The sequence below is a fragment of the Amblyraja radiata genome, chromosome 41 (genome assembly GCF_010909765.2).
Source record: "Amblyraja radiata isolate CabotCenter1 chromosome 41, sAmbRad1.1.pri, whole genome shotgun sequence".
NCBI classification, from domain to species: domain Eukaryota; kingdom Metazoa; phylum Chordata; class Chondrichthyes; order Rajiformes; family Rajidae; genus Amblyraja; species Amblyraja radiata.
The window spans coordinates 10912300-10932613 of record NC_045996.1 but is presented as its reverse complement, the minus strand read 5'-3'; the positions used below and the strand labels follow the sequence as shown (position 1 = coordinate 10932613).

General features: G+C 50.1%; 1 protein-coding gene across 1 annotated transcript in view; it reads right to left on the bottom strand.

Annotated features, from left to right (window-relative positions):
* The window catches only part of axl (AXL receptor tyrosine kinase), a 90402-nt gene that overhangs the window by 23965 nt on the left and 46123 nt on the right, over positions 1 to 20314 (bottom strand). Inside the window, exons 7-9 of the mRNA XM_033014344.1 lie at positions 18274 to 18281; positions 16711 to 16895; positions 1362 to 1501 (exon numbers count right to left, since the gene is read on the bottom strand). Of these exons, the coding sequence (XP_032870235.1) occupies positions 1362 to 1501; positions 16711 to 16895; positions 18274 to 18281 (333 nt within the window). The remainder of the gene's footprint in view (positions 1 to 1361; positions 1502 to 16710; positions 16896 to 18273; positions 18282 to 20314) is intronic.

Sequence of the window (20314 nt, the reverse complement as noted above, 5' to 3'; positions counted from 1 at the left end):
TGTCTACTGTCTATTAAGTTTCAGGTCGGAACCCTTCTTCAGACTGATTGTAGGGGTGAGGGGGGGGTGTAGGGAAGGAAAGCTGGGAGAGGAGAGGAGAGGAGGACAAAGCATAGCGGGTGATGGGTGGACACAAGCGGAGGGGGGGGGGGGGGCGTTCGATAGGCAGATGGTGGGAACAAGGCTAGAGAGTAGAACAAAATGTGCGAGACGAACGGATTGAAAAGGTGTGAATTGTGAAGCCAGAGGAAGGAATGTAGGAAGTGGGGGAGCGGGAGGAGAGAAATAGGAGCAAGTCCATGTCAGGAATAGGGGGGGGGGGGTAGCGATGGGGAAGGTAAGAGGGGTGGGGGAGAGGGGGGGAGAGGGGGGGGAGAGGTGGGGGGAGGGATAGAAAGTAGAGGGAGGATTGTTAGAGGTTTTACCCAAAACCGGCGAGTCCCGGTTTAAAGGGCCTGTCCCACTTGGCCATCATTTGTGCGTAATTCACGCTACATCATTTACGCGTAACGTCGTGACACGCACGTGACGCGCGATGACATAGGCGGTGACACGCAGCCGCGCGCGGCGCCCCAGGATTTTGTGATGTACAAAATCTTCGCCCGCCATCTGCGTGACGCGCAAATGACGCCCAAGTTGGGACAGGCCCTTAAGACCAACGAGCCTCTTTCATTCCCCATCTCACTGCAGGGTGGGAATGTCAAAGACATTCGGCTTGGCTTTAAGGTGAGAGGGGCAAAGTCTAAAGGCGAGGCGAGGCGAGGCGAGGCGAGGGGGGGGGGTGTCAGTTTTTTTTTTTAACAATTATTTTTATTAGAAGCAATTGTACAAAGACAAAACATTCGGCATCTAAGATGATACAATTATTGTACAGCTTCATGTTTAACCTTATAACCTGAAAATGAAAGAAGAAAAGAAAAAGAGAACAAAGAGAGGGAAAAAGTGAGAAGTGAAAAGATAGCTCGAAACAAAAAATAAATAAAGATAAAGGTAAAAAAAAGAAAAAGAAAAGTGGATCTAAACTACAAGGTTTTGCTACAAAGAGTCAAGTTTATTTGTCACATACACATACGAGATGTGCAATGAAATGAAAAGTGGCAATGCTCGCGGACTTTGTGCAAAAATCAAACAAACAAACAAACTACAAACACAATCACATATTCTTTTATATATTAAATATTGTGGGCGGAATGAAAAAGGTTCAGTAAAGTTAGTCCCTGGTGAGATAGGAGTTTACAGTCCGAATGGCCTCTGGGAAGAAACTCCATCTCAACCTCTCCGTTCGTGGAACCCGCTGCCAGGGATGGTCCCGGAGGCTACGGCGTGGACCACTGTCCCAGCACAAGGGGTCGGCCACTCACCTCGGCATCATCCTGGTTCTGGTACGCCACCTTATACCCCCGCAGAACCCCGTTGAGGCCTACGGAAGGCTCCATCCACTGGAACGTCAGCGTGCTGCCATTGTACCGGAAGGTGACGTTGTCTGGAGCCACGTCCGGCTCTGGAAGAGAAAGCCATTGGTCAGACGTTACCAAGCCAATCACAGCCAATGACCTTGCGCGGTGACATCAACAAGAGGACAAGGGCACAAAATGCTGAACTAAAACGGAACTAGATGCAGGAAGATTGTTCCCGATGTTGGGGAAGTCCAGAACAAGGGGTCACAGTTTAAGGATAAGGGGGAAATCCTTTAAGACCGAGATGAGAAAAACATTTTTCACACAGAGTGTGGTGAATCTCTGGAATTCTCTGCCACAGAGGGTAGTTGAGGCCACAGTTCATTGACTATATTTAAGAGGGAGTTAGATGTGGCCCTTGTGGCTAAAGGGATCAGGGGGTATGGAGAGAAGGCAGGTACGGGATACTGAGTTGGATGATCAGCCATGATCATATTGAATGGTGGTGCAGGCTTGAAGGGCCGAATGGCCTCTACTCCTGCACCTGTTTTCTATGTTTCTGAACACGGTCCCAGTTCTCTCAGCCAGCCCCACTAACTGCCAAGACAGGCACAATGACGGCCCACAAAACAAGCTCTATCTGATTGAATGTTTCGATAAGTTCTGACCTGGACCCTGGGAAAAATTCCTTCTCTCTCCAATATAATGACATGGTATCTTTCATTCTCATAGCGTAACCACAATGAAAGATACAATATTCCCTCAGCACTGCACAGGAATGTCAGCCTGGATTCCAACGTTATCCCAGGGCTGGATTTGAACCCACGACCCACAGGGGAAATGGAATCAGTCTGAGCCTGATCAGCAGAGGGGGCGGTACAATGACACAGCTGTTAGAGCTGTTTGCCGCCTTATGTTACCAGAGACCCTGATTCAATCCTGACCGTGGGTGCTGGCTGTACATTCTCCCTGTGACCCGCGTGGGTTTTCTCCGGGTGCTCCGGTTTCCCCCCCACACTCCAAAGACGTGCAGGTTTGTAGGTTGGCCTTTTTGCACATCTTTCACTCATTTGTTCGACATCTCTCTACATCTCCCACCTCCCTCTCCCCCGACCGGTCTGAAGGGTCACGATCAGAAAAAATGTCAACCCATTCCTTCTCTCCAGAGACGCTGCCTGTCCCGCTGAGTAAAGGGGCTGTCCCACTTGGGCAACCTAATTGGCGAGTTTAGAAGAGTTTAGAAGAGTTTGAAAAAATGACATGTTGAAGACCTCCTTCAACCTCCTTCGACTATGTTGAAGACTAGCTACAACTAGCTACGACTAACTTCGGGAAAATTGGACACCGAATAGTGGAGAGTGAAGACGACCTCCTTTGATCTCCTTCGACCTCCCTTCGACTATGATGAAGACTATTTACAACTACCTTCGACTACCCTCAATTACCTACGACTAACATGCCGACCTACTACAACTAAACCTACGAGTAAAAAATGTATCGATTTTTTCCATGGCGACCTTTTTTTACTCGCGGGCGTTTTTTTAACATATTGAAAAAACCACCGCGACCCAGCTGAGGCCTCGAGTACGCGGAGACCACTCTCGAGCAGGAAGGAGAGTTACGAAGACCTCCTACGACCTGGTGCCGACCATGCTGCGAGTATGAGTCGAGGGCAAACTCGCCAGAACTCGAGGATTAGGTCGCCCAAGATTAGTAAATTGTCCCAAGTGTGTAGGATAGAACTAGTGTACGGGGCGATCGCTGGTCGGCACGGCCTCGATGGGCCGAGTGGCCTGTTTCCTTGCTGTATGTCTAACTAAACTACAAACCAAACACCTCCACCCCTGGAGACCATCAACGTTCCCTCCTAAGAGCTGGTCTGATTTGATTACAAGCAGAGGTACCATCGCACCTTCCAGCCAACATGGGAGGTAGAGATGTCCCTTACGCGCCTGTCCCAATTAGGCGACTCTTTAGGCGACAACCAGGGACTAATTTTAATGGAATTCCCCTACAACACCTGGCGACAACCTACGGCAGCAAAAATTGTCGCCGAAGATTTTTCAACATGTTGAAAATTTTGTGGCAGACGCCTTTAGTCGCCCAAAAAAAATCGCCTCAGGCCCATTACATCACCACTTCTGGTTTTCTCGGCAGAGGTTGCCCCTGGCAACAAGGCCCAATCTCCAAAAAAAACCCGCTGAGGTCCCGTCTGGATCAGGAAATGTTTTTGTCACAATTGTTGCTCCAATTGCTTGCACATGTTCCTCGTTACAAGTTCTGGGAACGGCTACAATTCCCCACCCACTCGACGCGCACCAATCTCCCCACCCCCGCCAACCGCCTCAACCTTTCTTTGGCCCTCCATTCTTCCACGTTGGAAAACAAGTTTTAATTCACGAAAATAATCATTCCACGTGCGTGCTCCAAAAATAATAGAACTTCCACTCCTGCTAAAGAGGTCAATGATTAATACGTTTTTTCCCCCATCAGAATGCTGCCTGGATCAGAGGGTTTCAGCTGCAAAGAGAGGTTGGATAGACTTGGATTGTTCCGTCTGGAACGTCAGACTTCATAGAAGTATCCAAAATTATGAGAGGCCTAGATAAGGCAGACAGTCAGAGTCTTTTTCCCCCCAGAGTTGAAATATCCAACACTAGAGGGCAGTGTTGCAAGGTGCAAGGGGGAAAGGTTTAATGGACAATAGGTGCAGGAATAGGCCATTCGGCCCTTCGAGCCAGTACTGCCATGCAATGCGATCATGGCTGAGAAATGTGTTTTTTTTGTGTAAAGGATCCACGTGCCTATGAATCGTGTCGGTGGTGTCGTGCTGTGGGGGAGGTGACTTTGGATGTGTGTGTGTGTGTATCCACCTCTCCCCTCCTCCACCAACAAAGTCCTCACTCGATGTGTTTTTATGCAGCTTCCCCTCAGTGCGTCCAACTTTCCCATGAGAGTCCATGTGGCAGTAGATTCCACATTCTATTCACATGATCTAAATACTTGTCTCAGGCAATAAATAATATTTTATTGCATTACTTTTTCCTCTGCCCCAGTTTTCGACCTCGGGGAGGATGTTTCTCCTGAGTTGCCAGTTGGACATTACAGCTAACCTTCTCCGTGTGACTAAATGTAACCCTTCAATCTCTGGCTTTGTAACTCGCCACACTTCAAACCTGTCTCGCACCTTCTGCTCTTATCACTGGCCTTTGTTGCAACCACCTGCCTATCACAGTGGTCGGCACGGGATGGGCGCAGCAGTAGAGTTGCTGCCTGAAGGGCCTGTCCCACTTGGCCGTCATTTGCGCCTCATTTACGCGTCATATGTAAAATAGGTCGACGCGTTGTGAAGCACGGGTAGCCAGTGGGTAGCGCGGGATGGGCGCGTGGAGAGGCGTGGAGGAGTGTGGAGTTATGAGCGGTATCGCGCGGTGCTCCAAGATTTCGTCCTGTACGAAATCATCGCGCGCTGCCTGCGTGACGTATCGCGTACCCACGCTGACGCATTGGTTACGCACGCTGCTGCAGTGACGTCGCACGCTGCGTCCCGACGTCTCACGTGTATCGCGTGGTGACGCATGGTTATGTCACCGTGCGTAACCATGCATCGCCGCGCGCCGCAGGGTATTCGAATGACGTCACGCGCACCAGGCGGCATGATGAAGCGTGATTTGTGCGTGCCATCGCGCGTCATGACGCGTCGATCTATTTTACATATGATGCATAAATGAGGCGCAAATGACGGCCAAGCGGGCAGGCCCTTAACAGCGCCGGGATCAATCCCGACTACGGGTGCTTGTCTGTACGGCGTTTGCACGTTTTCCCCGTGACCTGCGTGGGTTTTCTCCGGGTGCTCCGGTTTCCTCCCACACTCCCAAGATGTACAAGTTTGTAGGCTAATTGGCTTGGCGTAACTGTAAATTGCTCCTAGCGTGTGCAAGATGATGTCAGTGTGCGGGGATCGCTGGTCGGCGTGGACTTAGTGGGTCGAAGAGCCTGTTTCCACGCTGGTAGACAAAAATGCTGGAGAAACTCAGCGGGTGAGGCAGCATCTATGGAGTGAAGGAATAGGTGGCGTTTTTTCTAGCATGATGAAGAATGTCCACGAGTAAAAAAGGTTGTGAATTAGGTCTTGAAAGTGGGACAGGCCCTTTACTCTTATTCCGCACTATGTCCTCTCTCAGTTTATTCCGACCTGCATAATAAGTACAGAAATGTGGGAAGAAAGCCCCCGACTGACGTGTGAGGAAGTACGACGGATGAAGATACTTCGGAGAGGCTAGTATTTATTTGCCAAGGCCCTGGTTTCTATCCCTTTCCTGCCCCTGTGTGCTTGTTTGGTCTGGTGTGCCTGTCAGATGAGGAGAGCCAGCCCAGAATGATGCCTGTGGTCAGCTCCTCCCAACCATCCCAGGGCACTCACTCGCCAGTCTGCAAACAGCTTCCCCTTTGTGCCTGACAGGAGTGAGAGGGGAGCGGGCCAGTGGAACGTTTTAACAGCCGATGCCAGCTCAAACTACTCCCAGCTTAGTGTGTAGGAAGGAACTGCAGATGCTGGTTTATACCGACACAGCACAAAAAGCTGGAGTAACTCAGCCGGACAGGCAGCATCTCTGGAGAAAAGGAATAGGTGACATTTCGGGTCGAGACCCTTCTTCAGAAGTGTCTTCTGAAGGGTCTTCAATCTGAAGAAGGGTCCTATCCCGCTGATTTACTCCAGCATTGTGTGTTTTACTCCCAGCTTAGAAACATAGAAACATAGAAAATAGGTGCAGGAGTAGGCCATTCGGCCCTTCGAGCCTGCACCGCCATTCAATATGATCATGGCTGATCATCCAACTCAGTATCCTGTACCTGCCTTCTCTCCATACCCCCTGATCCCTTTAGCCACAAGGGCCACATCTAACTCCCTCTTAAATATAGCCAATGAACTGGCCTCAACTACCTTCTATGGCAGAGAGTTCCAGAGATTCACCACTCTCTGTGTGAAAAATGTTTTTCTCATCTCGGTCCAAAAAGACTTCCCCCTTATCCTTAAACTGTGACCCCTTGTTCCGGACTTCCCCAACATCGGGAACAATCTTCCTGCATCTAGCCTGTCCAACCCCTTAAGAATTTTGTAAGTTTCTATAAGATCCCCCCTCAATCTCCTAAATTCTAGCGAGTTCTTAGTGATGGTTTAGCAGCCATGCATTAGGAATCTGAGTTCCCATTCCAGCATTGGTTGGCACAGGGGAGCAGTGGTAGAGTTGCTGCCTTACAGCGCCAGAGGCCCGGGTTTGATGGAGTTTGTACTCCAAGTGCTCCGGTTTCCTCCCACACTCCAAAGGCTTACAGGTTTGTAGGTTAATTGGCTTCTGCAAATTGTAAATGGTCCCTAGCGTGTAGGATAGTGTTAGCGTACAGGGTGTTTGCTGGTCGGCGCAGAATCGGTGGGCCCTGTTTCCACACTCTATCTCCAAAATGAAATTCTAAGCCAGGTTAACGAGTCCTGTTTCAATGCCTACGTACCTCCACTGCCATCTCCTGCCCTAGAATGCCAACACACTGAGCCACAGATACACAGAATAAAGTGCCCTCAGTAACACTCAAACTCAAAATAAAGCCAAGGGCACGGTGGTGCAGCGGGTCGAGACGTTCACTCACTGCAGCAGAGACCCCAGTTCAATCCTGACCTCGGGCGCTGTCTGTGTGGAGTTCGCACACTCTCCCCGAGACCGCCTAGGTCACTCTGGCTTCCTCCCACATCCCAAAGACGTTTTGCAGGTTAAATGGGCCTCTGGGGATTTCCCCTCGTGTGACAGGAGAGGACAAGAACGTGGGATAACACAGAACTGGTGTCAACGATCAGCATGGACTCAGTGGGCCGAAGGGCCTGCTTCCATCACGAAACTAAACTAAACTAAACTAATCGATACTCTTTACTCTGAACCAGTTGCCACAGTTGGTGCCTGGTGACCAGAAACCGCTACAAACCAAGGCACGGACTAGGGTCGCCAACTGTCCCGTATTAGCCGGGACATCCCGTATATTGGGCTAAATTGGTTTGTCCCGTACGGGACCGCCCTTGTCCCGTATTTGACCGCTACTACTCGGGTCGAGGGGGCTGTCGGGTCCGGCCCCGCCTCACCCGTCCCGACGTAGTGCAGCCCATGGAGTGCAGCAGCAGAACCTCGTGGTGTCGCTTACCGCCGACACCACCACCCCCCCTCCTTCTCATGGCCGATCATCGGTTCACGAGTTGGATGGGACGCCGGACTTTGCGTGCGATGTCGCGCGGCCCGGGCCCAAACACCTCAGCTGGCCCGCCGGCTGGGCTTTGTGTGCAGTCCAGCACCCGGGGCCAACTCATCATTCACCCAGACACGGCCCAGTCGGTCAACGAATTGCCGTCGGGGAATTTATCCTGTATTTTGACCTTTTGTTGCTTATTTGGGAATGAGAAAGTTGGCGACCCTTGCTACCAATGAATCATTCTTAACGAGATAGATTTGTTTAAGTGTGTTGATGTTAAAGATCAGATCAGTTTTCACAAAAACACAGCGGTTACATATGGTTCCCCTGAGCCACATTGGGCCTGGCACCGCCTCAGATGCCAGGGCTGCCATGATGTTTGGTGTTGGGTCGCTCACCACACACCCCACACCCACTCTCACATCAACTCTTCCCAGCTCATTGGCAATGGCCATTTGGCCTTGTACTGTGCTCCCTTGGGATCCAGCCTGGAGTCCATGGAGGTTCGGAGGAAGAGAGGGAGGGGGAAAGATGGGAAAAGAGAGGGGGGAGAAGGGGGGAGGGGAGAGAGGGGGGGAGGGAAGATGAGGGGGGGGAAGAGGGGGGGGGGCAGAGGGGGGGGAGATAGGGGGGGGGGGGAGATCGAGTGGGGCGGAGAGAGGGGGGGGGAGCGTGGGTTTGGGGGGAAGAGAGGGGGAAGAGCGAGCGAGGTGGGGGGAGAGAGGGGGGGAGAGAGGCGAGGGGATGAGGGGGGGGAGGAGGGGGGGAGAGAGGGGGGAGAGAGGAGGGGGAAAGAGCCTAGAGAGGGGGGAGAGAGGAGGGGAGAGAGGGGAAGAGAGGGGGGGGAGAGTAGGGGAGAGAGGGGGGAAAGAGCGGGGGGGGGGAGGGAGAAGGGAGAGAGGGGGGGAGAGAGGGGGGGGAAGGAAGAGCGGGGGGGAGAGAGGGGGGGGAGGGGGGGAGATGATGGGGGAAGAGAGGGGCGGGAGAGAGGAGGGGAGAGAGGGGGAAGAGAGGTGGGAGACGAGGAGGGGGCGAGAGGTGGTGAGAGAGGGGGGGGGAGGGGGGGGGAGAGGAGGAGGGGAAGAGAGGGGGGGGTGAGAGGGGGGAGAGAGGGGGGAGAGAAGGGGGGGAGAGAAGGGGGGGAGAGGGGGGGGGCCAGAGCGGGGGAGAGAGGTGGGGGACAGAGAGGGGGAGAGAGGGGGGGGGGAGCAGAGGGGGGGGAGAGGGGAGAGGGGGCAGAGGGGGGGAAGAAGCAGAGAGTTGGGGGAGAGAGGGGGGAGAGAGGGGGGAGTGAAGGAGGGGGGGGGAGAGAGGGGGGGAGAGAGGAGGAGGAAGAGGGAGGGGAGAGAGCGTGGGGGAAGAGAGGGGGGGAGAGAGAGGGGGGAGCGAGAGGGGGGCGAGAGAAGGGGGAGAGAGGGGGGGGAGAGGGGGGGAGAGGGGGAGAGAGGGGGAGAGGGGGAGAGATGGGGGGAGAGGGGGAGAGAGGGTTGAAACTGATTGTAAAGAGGCAGGGAAAAAATGAAAAAGGAAAAGATGGAAAGGAACAGAATGCGCGGAGTGAACATAAGTTGGGAGAGTGGAGGAGCAAAGGGGGGGCGATCACACCAAGTTGTCGGGAAGATGGGAGAAGGGGCTGGAGGAAAGAGTGAAATGTACGGGGCTCTGAACTAGCGAAGGGCCGCGCCAGCTAAAACAATGTCATGGCCAGTCCAGTAGATGCCAGCGCCAACTCAAATATACCACAGCCAGCCCAAGGCAATAGAACGGCCAACTCAACCTAATGGAATCTGGGATAATAATTTGTACGTAGGAAGGAACTGCAGAACAGAAGATAGGACACAGAAAGCTGGAGTAACTCAGCGGGACAGGCAGCATCTCTGGAGAGAAGGAATGGGTGACGTTTCGGGTCGAGACCCTTCTTAGACCCATGGCTAACCTCACACCTACAGCTCTATGGTGGTTACAAGGGAGATACCTCATCTGATGCTTCCCCTGCTGAAAGAGCACTTGGATGGGGTTCCCAGTCATACATGCGAGTATCTGTGCATTTGGACAGCTGCATGAATGGGAAAGGTTTAGTGGGAGACGGGGCCAAACGCAAACAGGCGGGACGTGTCCTGCAGTTGGGGCACCTTGGTTGACAAGGGCGCGTTGGGACGAAAGGCCTGTTTCTGTGCCGGATGACTCGAAGTCTCCATGTGTCTAACTGTGTGAGTGTCTGCATGTGTGTACATGTATGTGCTTGCAGGGGTGTGTGCACGCGTGTGCGTGTGTGTGTGTGTGTGCGCGTGTGCGTGTGTGTGTGCGCGTGTGTGTGCGCGTGTGCGCTGTGCACACACATGTGAATAAAAGTCTTGTGTCAATTTCCACATACACATCCATGGGTGTGGACGCGTATACATCCATGCTGCTTGAAGCGTATGTGCACTAGTCTACCCTCTCGTGCACAAGGTAAAGTTTGAACACATCCGTGACACACGCAACATGCGTGTGAATAAACAACTTCCTATCTGGAGCTGGGATCACAGCCTAGAATAGCAGCAAGCAAATGACTTAAAGACCTTGGGCTGTTTTGGCCAGATTTAAACAAAGCCTTATCAGGGATTGAATGAACAGTGTGTGTTTGGGCAGTCTGCCAAGTCAAACTCTTCTCACTGGCATCAGATAATCACACAGCTTCTCCACAATTAAATTGGAGTAAATGTGGTGATGATAAATAAATATATCTGAAGATCCTCAGGTACCACCTTGACAGGATGGATGTGGAGAGGGTGGTTCCTCATGTGGCAGGTCTAGATACAGGGCCCACTTCGGGGAAAAAAAAACCCTTTTATCCAGGATAGGGGAATCAAGAACCACAGGACACGGGTTTAAGGTGAGAGGGGCAAGATTTCCAGGGACCTGAGGGGCAGTTTTTCCACTCAGAAGGTGGTGAGTATATGAAATGTGCTGCCATTTGAGGTAGTTGAGGCAGGTACTACTATAACAGTTTTTTTCCAATGAGTAGTAGCTCCACTCAATAACCAGAAATCTGTAGCCTCCTTTTGTTCTGGTATATTATTTAATTCACATGTTTAATCAATAATGTTTTATTACTAATGTTTAATGTTTTATGTGTCATTCCTAACTGTCACTTGCGGGCGGAGCACCAAGGCAAATTCCTTGTATGTGAATACTTGGCCAATAAACTTATTCATTCATTCATTTAAAATATATTTGGACAGGTACATGGATAGGAAAGGTTTAGAGGGATATTTGCCAAGCACAGGCAAATGGGAATAGTGTGGATGGGGCATCTTGGTTAGCATGGGTGAGTTGGGCCGAAGGGCCTGTTTTCATGCGGTATAAATTTATGACTATCCTGTAGCATGGAGATATGGTCCAAACATGGGTAAACAGGACTAGTGTGGATGGGGTATCTTGGTTAGCATGGGTGAGTTGGGCCGAAGGGCCTGTTTTCAGCGGTATAAACCTATGACTATCCTGTAGCATGGAGCTGTAGGCCAAACATGGGTAAACAGGACTATAGATGGGGCATCTTGGTTGGCATGGGTGAGTTGGGCCGAAGGTCCTGTTTTCAAGCTGTATAAATCTATGACTATCCTGTAGCATGGAGATATGGGCCAAACATGGGTAAACAGGACTATAGATGGGGCATCTTGGTTGGCAAGGGTGAGTTGGGCCGAAGGGCCTGTTTTTGAGCTGTATAAATCTATGACTATCCTGTAGCATGGAGATATGGGCCAAACATAGGTAAACAGGACTATAGATGGGGCACAAAAATGCTGGAGAAACTCAGCGGGTGCAGCAGCATCTATGGAGCGAAGGAAAGAGGTAACGTTTTGGGCCGAAACATTTCTTCAGACTGATAGGGGGTGGCGGGGAGAACGAAGGAAAAAGGAGGAGGATGAGCCCGAGGGCTGGGGGATGGGAGGAGACAGCTCGATGGGGCATCTTGGTTGGCAAGGGTGAGTTGGGCTGAAGGGCCTGTTTTCATGCAGTATAAATCTATGACTATCCTGTAGCATGGAGATATGGGCCAAACATGGGTAAACAGGACTATAGATGGGGCATCTTGGTTGGCAAGGGTGAGTTGGGCTGAAGGGCCTGTTTTTGTGCTACGTGTCAATTGAACAGGTTTGACAACAATCATTAAATCTAAATACCGGAATTGTTCCCTCCTCTTCCCTTCTGAGGGGCTTTAACCGGGTCAACAGCAATTGCTTCCGTTAACAGCTTGATGGGAATGCTGAGACTTGGATATGAATCAGGAAGTTATCAGAGCCGAACGCAGCATCTACTCAACCACCGGGCTCCCGTCCAAGAATAACCCAGCCTTCCAGACGCACATTTCCACCCAACTCAGATTCTTCCGTTTGCTCATTATATGAAATTCCTGAGGGTTCAATACCGGAGCTGCATTAGAAGCAGGCGCGTGTCGCTGGAATGCTTGGGATCAGCTCAAAGCATCGGTGATACTGAGAAACCTGATCTCAACACCTTCCCCACACACACAGCTGCACTAGCATCAGGTGGGCCTAGGTCATTGCAAAGCCTACGTTGCATTAACACTCACAACAGCAGATTCCAGCTGCTAACAGCTTTGGTTTAGTTTAGTTGTGTAGTTTAGTTTAGGGTTATTTACTGTATTTAGTTAAGTTTAGTGTAGTTTTTAGTTTAATTTTCGAAATACAGTGCGGAAACAAGCCCCTCGGCCCACCGAGCCCGCACCGACCAGCGATCCCCACACATTAACACTATCCAACACACACTAGGAACATTTTTTTTACGAAGCCAATTAACCTACAAACCAGCACGTCTTTGGAGTGTGGGAGGAAACCAAAGATCTCGGAGAAAACCCACGCAGGTCACGGGGAGAACGAACAAACTCCGTACAGACAGCGCCCGTAGTCGGGATCGAACCCGGGTCTCCGGCGCTGCATTCGCTGTGAGGCAGCAACTATACCGCTGTGTCACTGTAGTTCAGTTTTAGTGTCGTTTAGTTTATCCTTTAGTTGTACTTGTTCTGGATTTTCAACGTGTTGACATTTTTCGGCCACCTGCTGCGACTATGGCGGGTGCCGGCAAGTCGTCGAAAAAAATCACGTAAGTGGGACAGGCCCTTTAGACTCGCCTACCATGGAGAGAAGACTGTAGCTTCTCACCTGATCTTTGACACTCATGATTATATACATCTCTAGAAGATCACTTCTTAACCTCCCCGGCTCCATGTTAAAAAAGTCCCAGCCTCTTCTTATAATTCAAACTCTCCAGACGTGGTAACACCTCATTAATCTTTTTGGCACCCTTTCCAGTTTAATGACATCCTTCCTAAAGCAAAGTACCCAGAATAGTACACAGTACATCAATTGTAGCCACACCAACCAACGTCCTGTTCAGTTGTAATATGATGTCCCAACTCCTGTACTCGCTGTGCAGGAAGGAACTGCAGATCCTGGTTTACACCGAAGAAAAGACACAAAATGCTGGAGTAACTCAGCGGGTCAGGCAGCATCTCTGGGGAAAAGAGGTTGGGTGACATATCAGGTCAAGACCCTTCTCCAGTCTGAAGAAGGGTCTCGACCCGAAAGGTCGCCTATTCCTTCTCTCCAGAGATGCTGCCTGTCCCGCTGAGTTACTAACCAGATGTAATCCAAAGTCCCGCCAATCTGCTCTCGGGGGCTTCCGGGGTATGAGGGGCCACTCTGCCACTCTGAGTTGTAAATCCTGCCCTTCCCATGGGGTGAGCAGTGCCAAGCGACACGGAGGTCACGGCACGGTGGCACAGCGGTAGAGTTGCTGCCTCACACCACCAGAGACCCTGGTTCGATCCTGACCACAGCTGCTGCCTGTACGGAGTTTGTACCTTCTCTCCGTGACCGGCGTGGGTTTTCTCCGGGTGCTCCGGTTTCCTCCCAAATTCCAAAGACGCGAAATCTGGAAACAGGCCCTTCGAAAGATTGTGACAACCACCAACACACCAGGGGTGACTTGCGGTGACTGATTAATCTGCAAACCTGCAAGTCTTCGAGATGTGGGAGGAAACCCACACTGTAAAGGGGCTGGCCCACTTGGGCGACCTAATTGGCGAGTTTAGAAGCGTTTGAAAAAAATGTCATGTTGAAGACCTCCTTTGACTATGTAGAAGACCTCCTTCAACCTCCTTTGACTATGTTGAAGACCAGCTTCGACTAGCTAGGACTAACTTCGGGAAAATTGGACACCAAATGGTGGAGAGTGAAGACGATTTCCTTCGACCTCACTTCGACTATGATGAAGACTATCTACGACTATCTTCGATCACCTACGACTAACATGCCGACCTACTACGACTAAACCTTCGAGTAAAAAAGTATCGATTTTTTCCATGGCGATTTTTTTTTACACGCGGGCATTTTTTAACATGTTGAAAAACACACGCGACCTAGCTGAGGCCTCGAGTACGCGGGGACCACCCTCGAGAATGAAGGAGAGTTACGAAGACCTCCTACGACCTCGTGTGTCGACCATGCTGCGAGTATGAGTCGAGGGTAAACTCGCGGATTAAGTCGCCCAAATGGGACAGGCCCCTTTACAAGGAGAACGTGCAAAAAGTCCTCTCAGGATTGAACCCAGGTCACCGGAGTGGTCAGTCTCGCTGTGTCGCTGTGGCGCCGAATAACTTTGCCCTTGCGCAACCTGCCAGCGTATTAGCTCAATATTAAGGAACAGTTCTGACTTGGGTCAGCAACTAAGAAGCTGATGCACGCTTTATCGGTATGTTTCCCAAATAGAAACTTAAGCCTTTAAAATTTCCCAAATAGAAACTTAAGCCTTTTTTAAATTGACAGTATGTGGTCAATCACTTCTGATTCATAGTCAGTTGGGCGATGTTTGGGGTAGAGAGACCCTTCTTCAGACTGACGAAGGGTCTCGACCCGAAACGTTGCCTATTTCCTTCGCTCCATAGATGCTGCCGCACCCGCTGAGTTTCTCCAGCATTTTTTGTCTACCTTAAATCATCGACACCATCTATGCAGCGAAGGAAATAGGCAACGTTTCGGGACGAAACCCTTCTGGGTTTCGGCCCGAAACGTTGCCTATTTCCTTCAGGGTCTCGACCCGAAACGTTGCCTATTTCCTTCGCTCCACAGATGCTGCCTCACCCGCTGAGTTTCCCCAGCATTTTTGTCTACCTTCGATTTTCCAGCATCTGCAGTTCCTTTCTTAAATAAAAATAAAAGGATTTGTTCTACAAAATTTGGATTCATTCAAAAGGCCACATATAATGGCCTAGAAGGCCGCAGGTTCCCCACCTCTGCTCCAGCATTTTGTATCTATCTGTAGTTCCTTCCTATACATTCCCTTTTTCATGTATCTCTACGCTGTAAATGGCTGGATTGTAATCATGTATTGTCTTTTCCGCTGACTGGTTAGCACGCAACAAAAGCTGTTCACTGTACCTCGGTACACGTGACAATAAACTACACTGTAAACTGTATGGTGTATCTGATCAGCTTGGACAGCACGGACAACAAAGCTGTTCACTGTACGTCGTACACGTGACTATAATAAACATTTAACCTAAACTTGTTCAAGTGCTATCACAAAATATTCGGGAACCCTCCTGGTTTGACATCTCACACACCAGAGCCATTTTACCGAGCCATTTGCTGGATAGCAATTTCCGTTGAAATCAACTAACATATGAATATGGAATATTATTTATTCCATATTCATGTTAAGAGGGAATATGAAATATTATTTATTCCATATTCATATGTTATTCTATATTTAAGAGGGAGTTAGATGTGGCCCTTGTGGCTAAAGGGATCAGGGGGTATGGAGAGAAGGCAGGGATGGGATACTGAGTTGGATGATCAGCCATGATCATATTGAATGGCGGTGCAGGCTCGAAGGGCCGAATGGCCTACTCCTGCACCTATTTTCTATGTTTCTATGTTTCTATGATGAATGGTGAGAGGGGATCTTATAGAGACATATGAAATTCTTAAGGGATTGGACAGGCTAGAGGCAGGAAATATGTTCCCCATGTTGGGGGAGTCCAGAACCGGGGGGGGGGGGCACAGTTTAAGAATAAGGGGTCGGCCATTTAGGACTGAGGTGAGGTAAAACTTTTTCACCCAGAGAGTTGTGAATCTGTGGAATTCTCTGCCACAGAAGGCAGTGGAGGCCAATTCACTGGATGTATTCAAGAGAGAGTTAGATGTGGCTCTTAGGGCTAACGGAATCAATGGATATGGGGAGAAAGCAGGAACGGGGAACTGATTCTGGATGATCAGCCATGGACTTATTGAATGGCGGTGCTGGCTCGATGGGCCGAGTGGCCTACTCCGGAAACTATTTTCCATGTTTCCAAAATATTCGGGAATCCTCCTGGTTTGACATCTGACACACAAGACCATTTTTCCCGAAATGCTGGAGTAACTCTGAGGGACAGGCAGCATCTCTGGAGAGAAGGAATGGGTGACGTTTCGGGTCGTGACCCTTCTTCAGACCTTGTTTTGACCGAGAACGTCACCCATTCCTTCTCTCCAGAGATGCTGCCTGTTCCGCTGAGTCTACCTGTTTAAGAAGGAACTGCAGATGCTGGAAAATCGAAGGTACACAAAAATGCTGGAGAAACTCAGCGGGTGCAGCAGCATCTATGGAGCGAAGGAAATAGGCAACGTTTCGGGCCGAAACCCTTCCGGGTTTCGGCCCGAAACGTTACCTATTTCCTTCCGGGTTTCGTCCCGAAACGTTGCCTATTTCCTTCGCTCCATAGATGCTGTTGCACCCGCTGAGTTACTCCAGCATTTTTGTGCACCTTGGCCTCAAGAAGAACGTGCAAACTCCACACAGACTTCACCGGAATTCAGCATCAAGCTGGAGAAACTCAGCGGGTGCAGCAGCATCTATGGAGCGAAGGAGATGTCTACCTTTGGTTTAAACTGCATCTGCAGTTCCGTCTTACACATTTTTTCCCCCCGAGCCAGATTTACTGGGTATATAACACGCAACAAAGGCTTTTCACTGTACCTCGGTACACGTCGCGATAAACTGTAAACGCCTCCGCCCGCGCCAGCGGCGTTCTTACCTCCTTCGAAGGTGGCGACCGTCACCCACTCGCTCCAGCGGGATCGCCCGATGCCCGTGCTACAGGAGAGGTGGATCATGAAGCTGGTGTACGGCACCAGGCCGCGGATCACATGTCTGAACGGCGGGACGGAGATGTCCTCAAAGTAGACCTCCCGGCTGCTGCCACCGTCGGCCTGGTTGGTCTGAGGGAAAATAATATCCCATATTCACTGGATTATAACCACATAACAATTACCATATAACAATTACAGCACGGAAACAGGCCATCTCGGCCCTTCTAGTCCGTGCCGAACACGGACTTTTAGAAGGATGGGAGGGGGTCTTATAGAAATATATAAAATTCTTACGGGATTGGACAGGCTTGGTGCAGGAAAAATGTTCCCCATGTTGGGGGAGTCCAGAACCAGGGGTGTCCAGAATCTAGTGTGATCAGTTCAGTTCAGTTCAGTTCTTATTTGTCATATGTAGGTTAACACAGGGTCAACGATACAATGAAATGTGTTTGACAAGACAAAGGGTCACTAGTTCCCACAGTCGCTGCCTCAAAAAGGCTGGCAGTATCATCAAAGACCCACACCATCCTGGCCACACACTCATCTCCCTGCTACCTTCAGGTAGAAGGTACAGGAGCCTGAACGACTGCAACAACCAGGTTCAGGAATAGCTACTTCCCCACAGCCATCAGGCTATTAAACCTGGCTCGGACAAAACTCTGATTATTAATAACCCATTATCTGTTATTTGCACTTTATCAGTTTATTTATTCATGTGTGTATATATTTATATCATGGTATATGGACACACTGATCTGTTTTGTAGTCAATGCCTACTATGTTCTGTGTGCTGAAGCAAAGCAAGAATTTCATTGTCCTATACAGGGACACATGACAATAAACTCACTTGAACTTGAACTAGTTTAATGCTATTGTGCGGGGATCGTTGGTCGGTGTGGTCTCGGTGGGCTGAAGGGCCTGTTTCTGTGCTGTATCTCTAAACTAAAATCAACTAAATTAAATTAAACTAAACTAAACTGGTGGTAGACTTCCACATTTATCCTTGAGGATTTATCCTTGATGTTCTTGAGGAGGGACATTCTTGCTATTGAGGGAGTGCAGCGTAGGTTCACCAGGTTAATTCCCGGGACGGCGGTACTGACATATGATGAAAGAATGGGTCGACTTGGCTTATATTCACTGGAATTTAGAAGAATGAGAGGGGATCTAATAGAAACATATAAAATTCTTAAGGTTTAAGATGGAACTGCAGATGCTGGAAAATCGAAGGTAGACAAAAATGCTGGAGAAACTCAGCGGGTGAGGCAGAATCTATGGAGCGAAGGAAATAGGCAACGTTTCGGGTCGAAACCCTTGTTCAGACCCGAAACGTTGCCTATTTTCTTCGCTCCATAGATGCTGCCTCACCCGCTGAGTTTCTCCAGCATTTTTGACTACCTAAACTTCTTAAGGGATTGGACAGGCTAGATGCAGGAAAAATGTTCCTGGTGTTGGGGGCGTCCAGAATTAGTGGGGTCGCAGAATAAGAATAAGGGGGTCGGCCATTTAGGACTGAGATGAGGAAAAACCTTTTCACCCAGAGAGTTGTGAATCTGTGGAATTCTCTGCCACAGAAGGCAGTGGAGGCCAATTCACTGGATGTATTCAAGAGAGAGTTAGATTTAGCTCTTCGGGCTAATGGAATCAAGGGGTATGGGGAGAAGGCAGGAACGGGGTACTTATTTGGGATGATCAACCATGATCACATTGAATGGCGGTGCTGGCTCGAAGGGTCGAATGGCCTACTCCTGCACCTATTGTCTATGTTTCACAGACGTTCCAAAACGTGCAGGTTTGTAGGTTAATTGGCCTCTGTAAATTACGTAAGAACTAGCGCAAAGCCAACTTATTGGGTTTGAGGTTTCTAAAACCGGAACAGGCGGCAAGTCTCCAGAGTTAAATGTTTGTCCGCAGAAATCTGACCACACGTGGAGAGGATGTTTCGCTGGCCACTGAAAAGCAGAAGTGGTCAGCAGGGGGTGATGAATTTGTCGCAAATGTGCTGGCACGCACTCTCCGTCCCGTATCCTCGTGAGTCGATGGAAACAGAAAGTATCATCCCGGATTCCGCGGAAATCGAAACACAGCTCCGATCCCCGCTTAGTCTTTCGCTTCCTCCTGATCTGTCTCTCCCATCATCGGGCATAGTCATAGAGTCCCAGAATCATACAGCCTAGACACTTGCCCTTCGGGCCCAACTTGCCCACAACGACCAACATGTCCCAGCTACACTAGTCCTACCTGCCCGCGTCTGGCCCCATTTCCCTCCAAACCTTAAACGTTGGGATAGTCCCTGCCACAACTACCTCCTCTGGCAGCTCGTTCCATACACCCACCACCCTTTGTGTGAAAAGGTTACCCCTCAGATTCCTATTAAATCTTGTCCCCTTCACTTTAAACATATGCCCTCTGTTCCTCGATTCCCCTAATCTGGGCAAGAGACTCTGTGCATCTACCCGATCTATTCCTCTCATGGTTTTAGACACCTATATAATATCACCCCTCATCCTCATCGGGACGACAGATGGCACAATGGGCTAAGTGTTCGGCTGGCAACCGGAAGGTGGCCGGTTCGAATCCCGCTTGGAGTGCATACTGTCGTTGTGTCCTTGGGCAAGACACTTCACCCACCTTTGCCTGTGTGTGAATGTGTGTGAGTGATTGGTGGTGGTCGGAGGGGCCGTAGGCGCAGATTGGCAGCCACGCTTCCGTCAGTCTGCCCCAGCGCAGCTGTGGCTACAGAAGTAGCTTACCACCACCGAGTGTGACTGAGGAGTGAATGAATAATGCGATGTAAAGCGCCTTGAGTATTAGAAAGGCGCTATATAAATCCCATCCATTATTATTCATTATTATTATCCTCCTGCACTCCATGGAATAGAGTCCCAGCCTGCTCAACCTCTCCCTATAGCTCACACCCTCTAGTCCTGGCAACATCCTCGTAAATTTGGGCTTGATGCTGAATTCCGGTGAAGTCTGTGTGGAGTTTGCACGTTCTTCTTGAGGCCAAGGTGCACAAAAATGCTGGAGTAACTCAGCGGGTGCAGCAGCATCTATGGAGCGAAGGAAATAGGCAACGTTTCGGGACGAAACCCGGAAGGAAATAGGTAACGTTTTGGGCCGAAACCCTTCCGGGTTTCGGCCCGAAACGTTGCCTATTTCCTTCGCTCCATAGATGCTGCTGCACCCGCTGAGTTTCTCCAGCATTTTTGTCTACCTTCGATTTTCCAGCATCTGCAGTTCCTTCTTAAAAACTTCCTGAGGCCAAGTTGACTTCCTTTGTGTCCCCCACCTCCCCTAAAATGTTGAGGCGGTTATTGAACGTCTCACAGCCGCTGGTCTGAGCTGCCTCTGACGACCTCTTGGTTCCTGCAATCTCAGGTTATTCTCTGTTTCCTGTGCGTTGCATAATAAGTCTATGAATGGAAGGACATCGAGCGGAGTCATTCCGAAACGGCTCGATGGGGAAGTGAAAGAGATGATTCCACACATCCAGCCCACTGCCAACCTCAAAACTAAGCCCCTTGGATGAAACGCTGCATCGAGCAA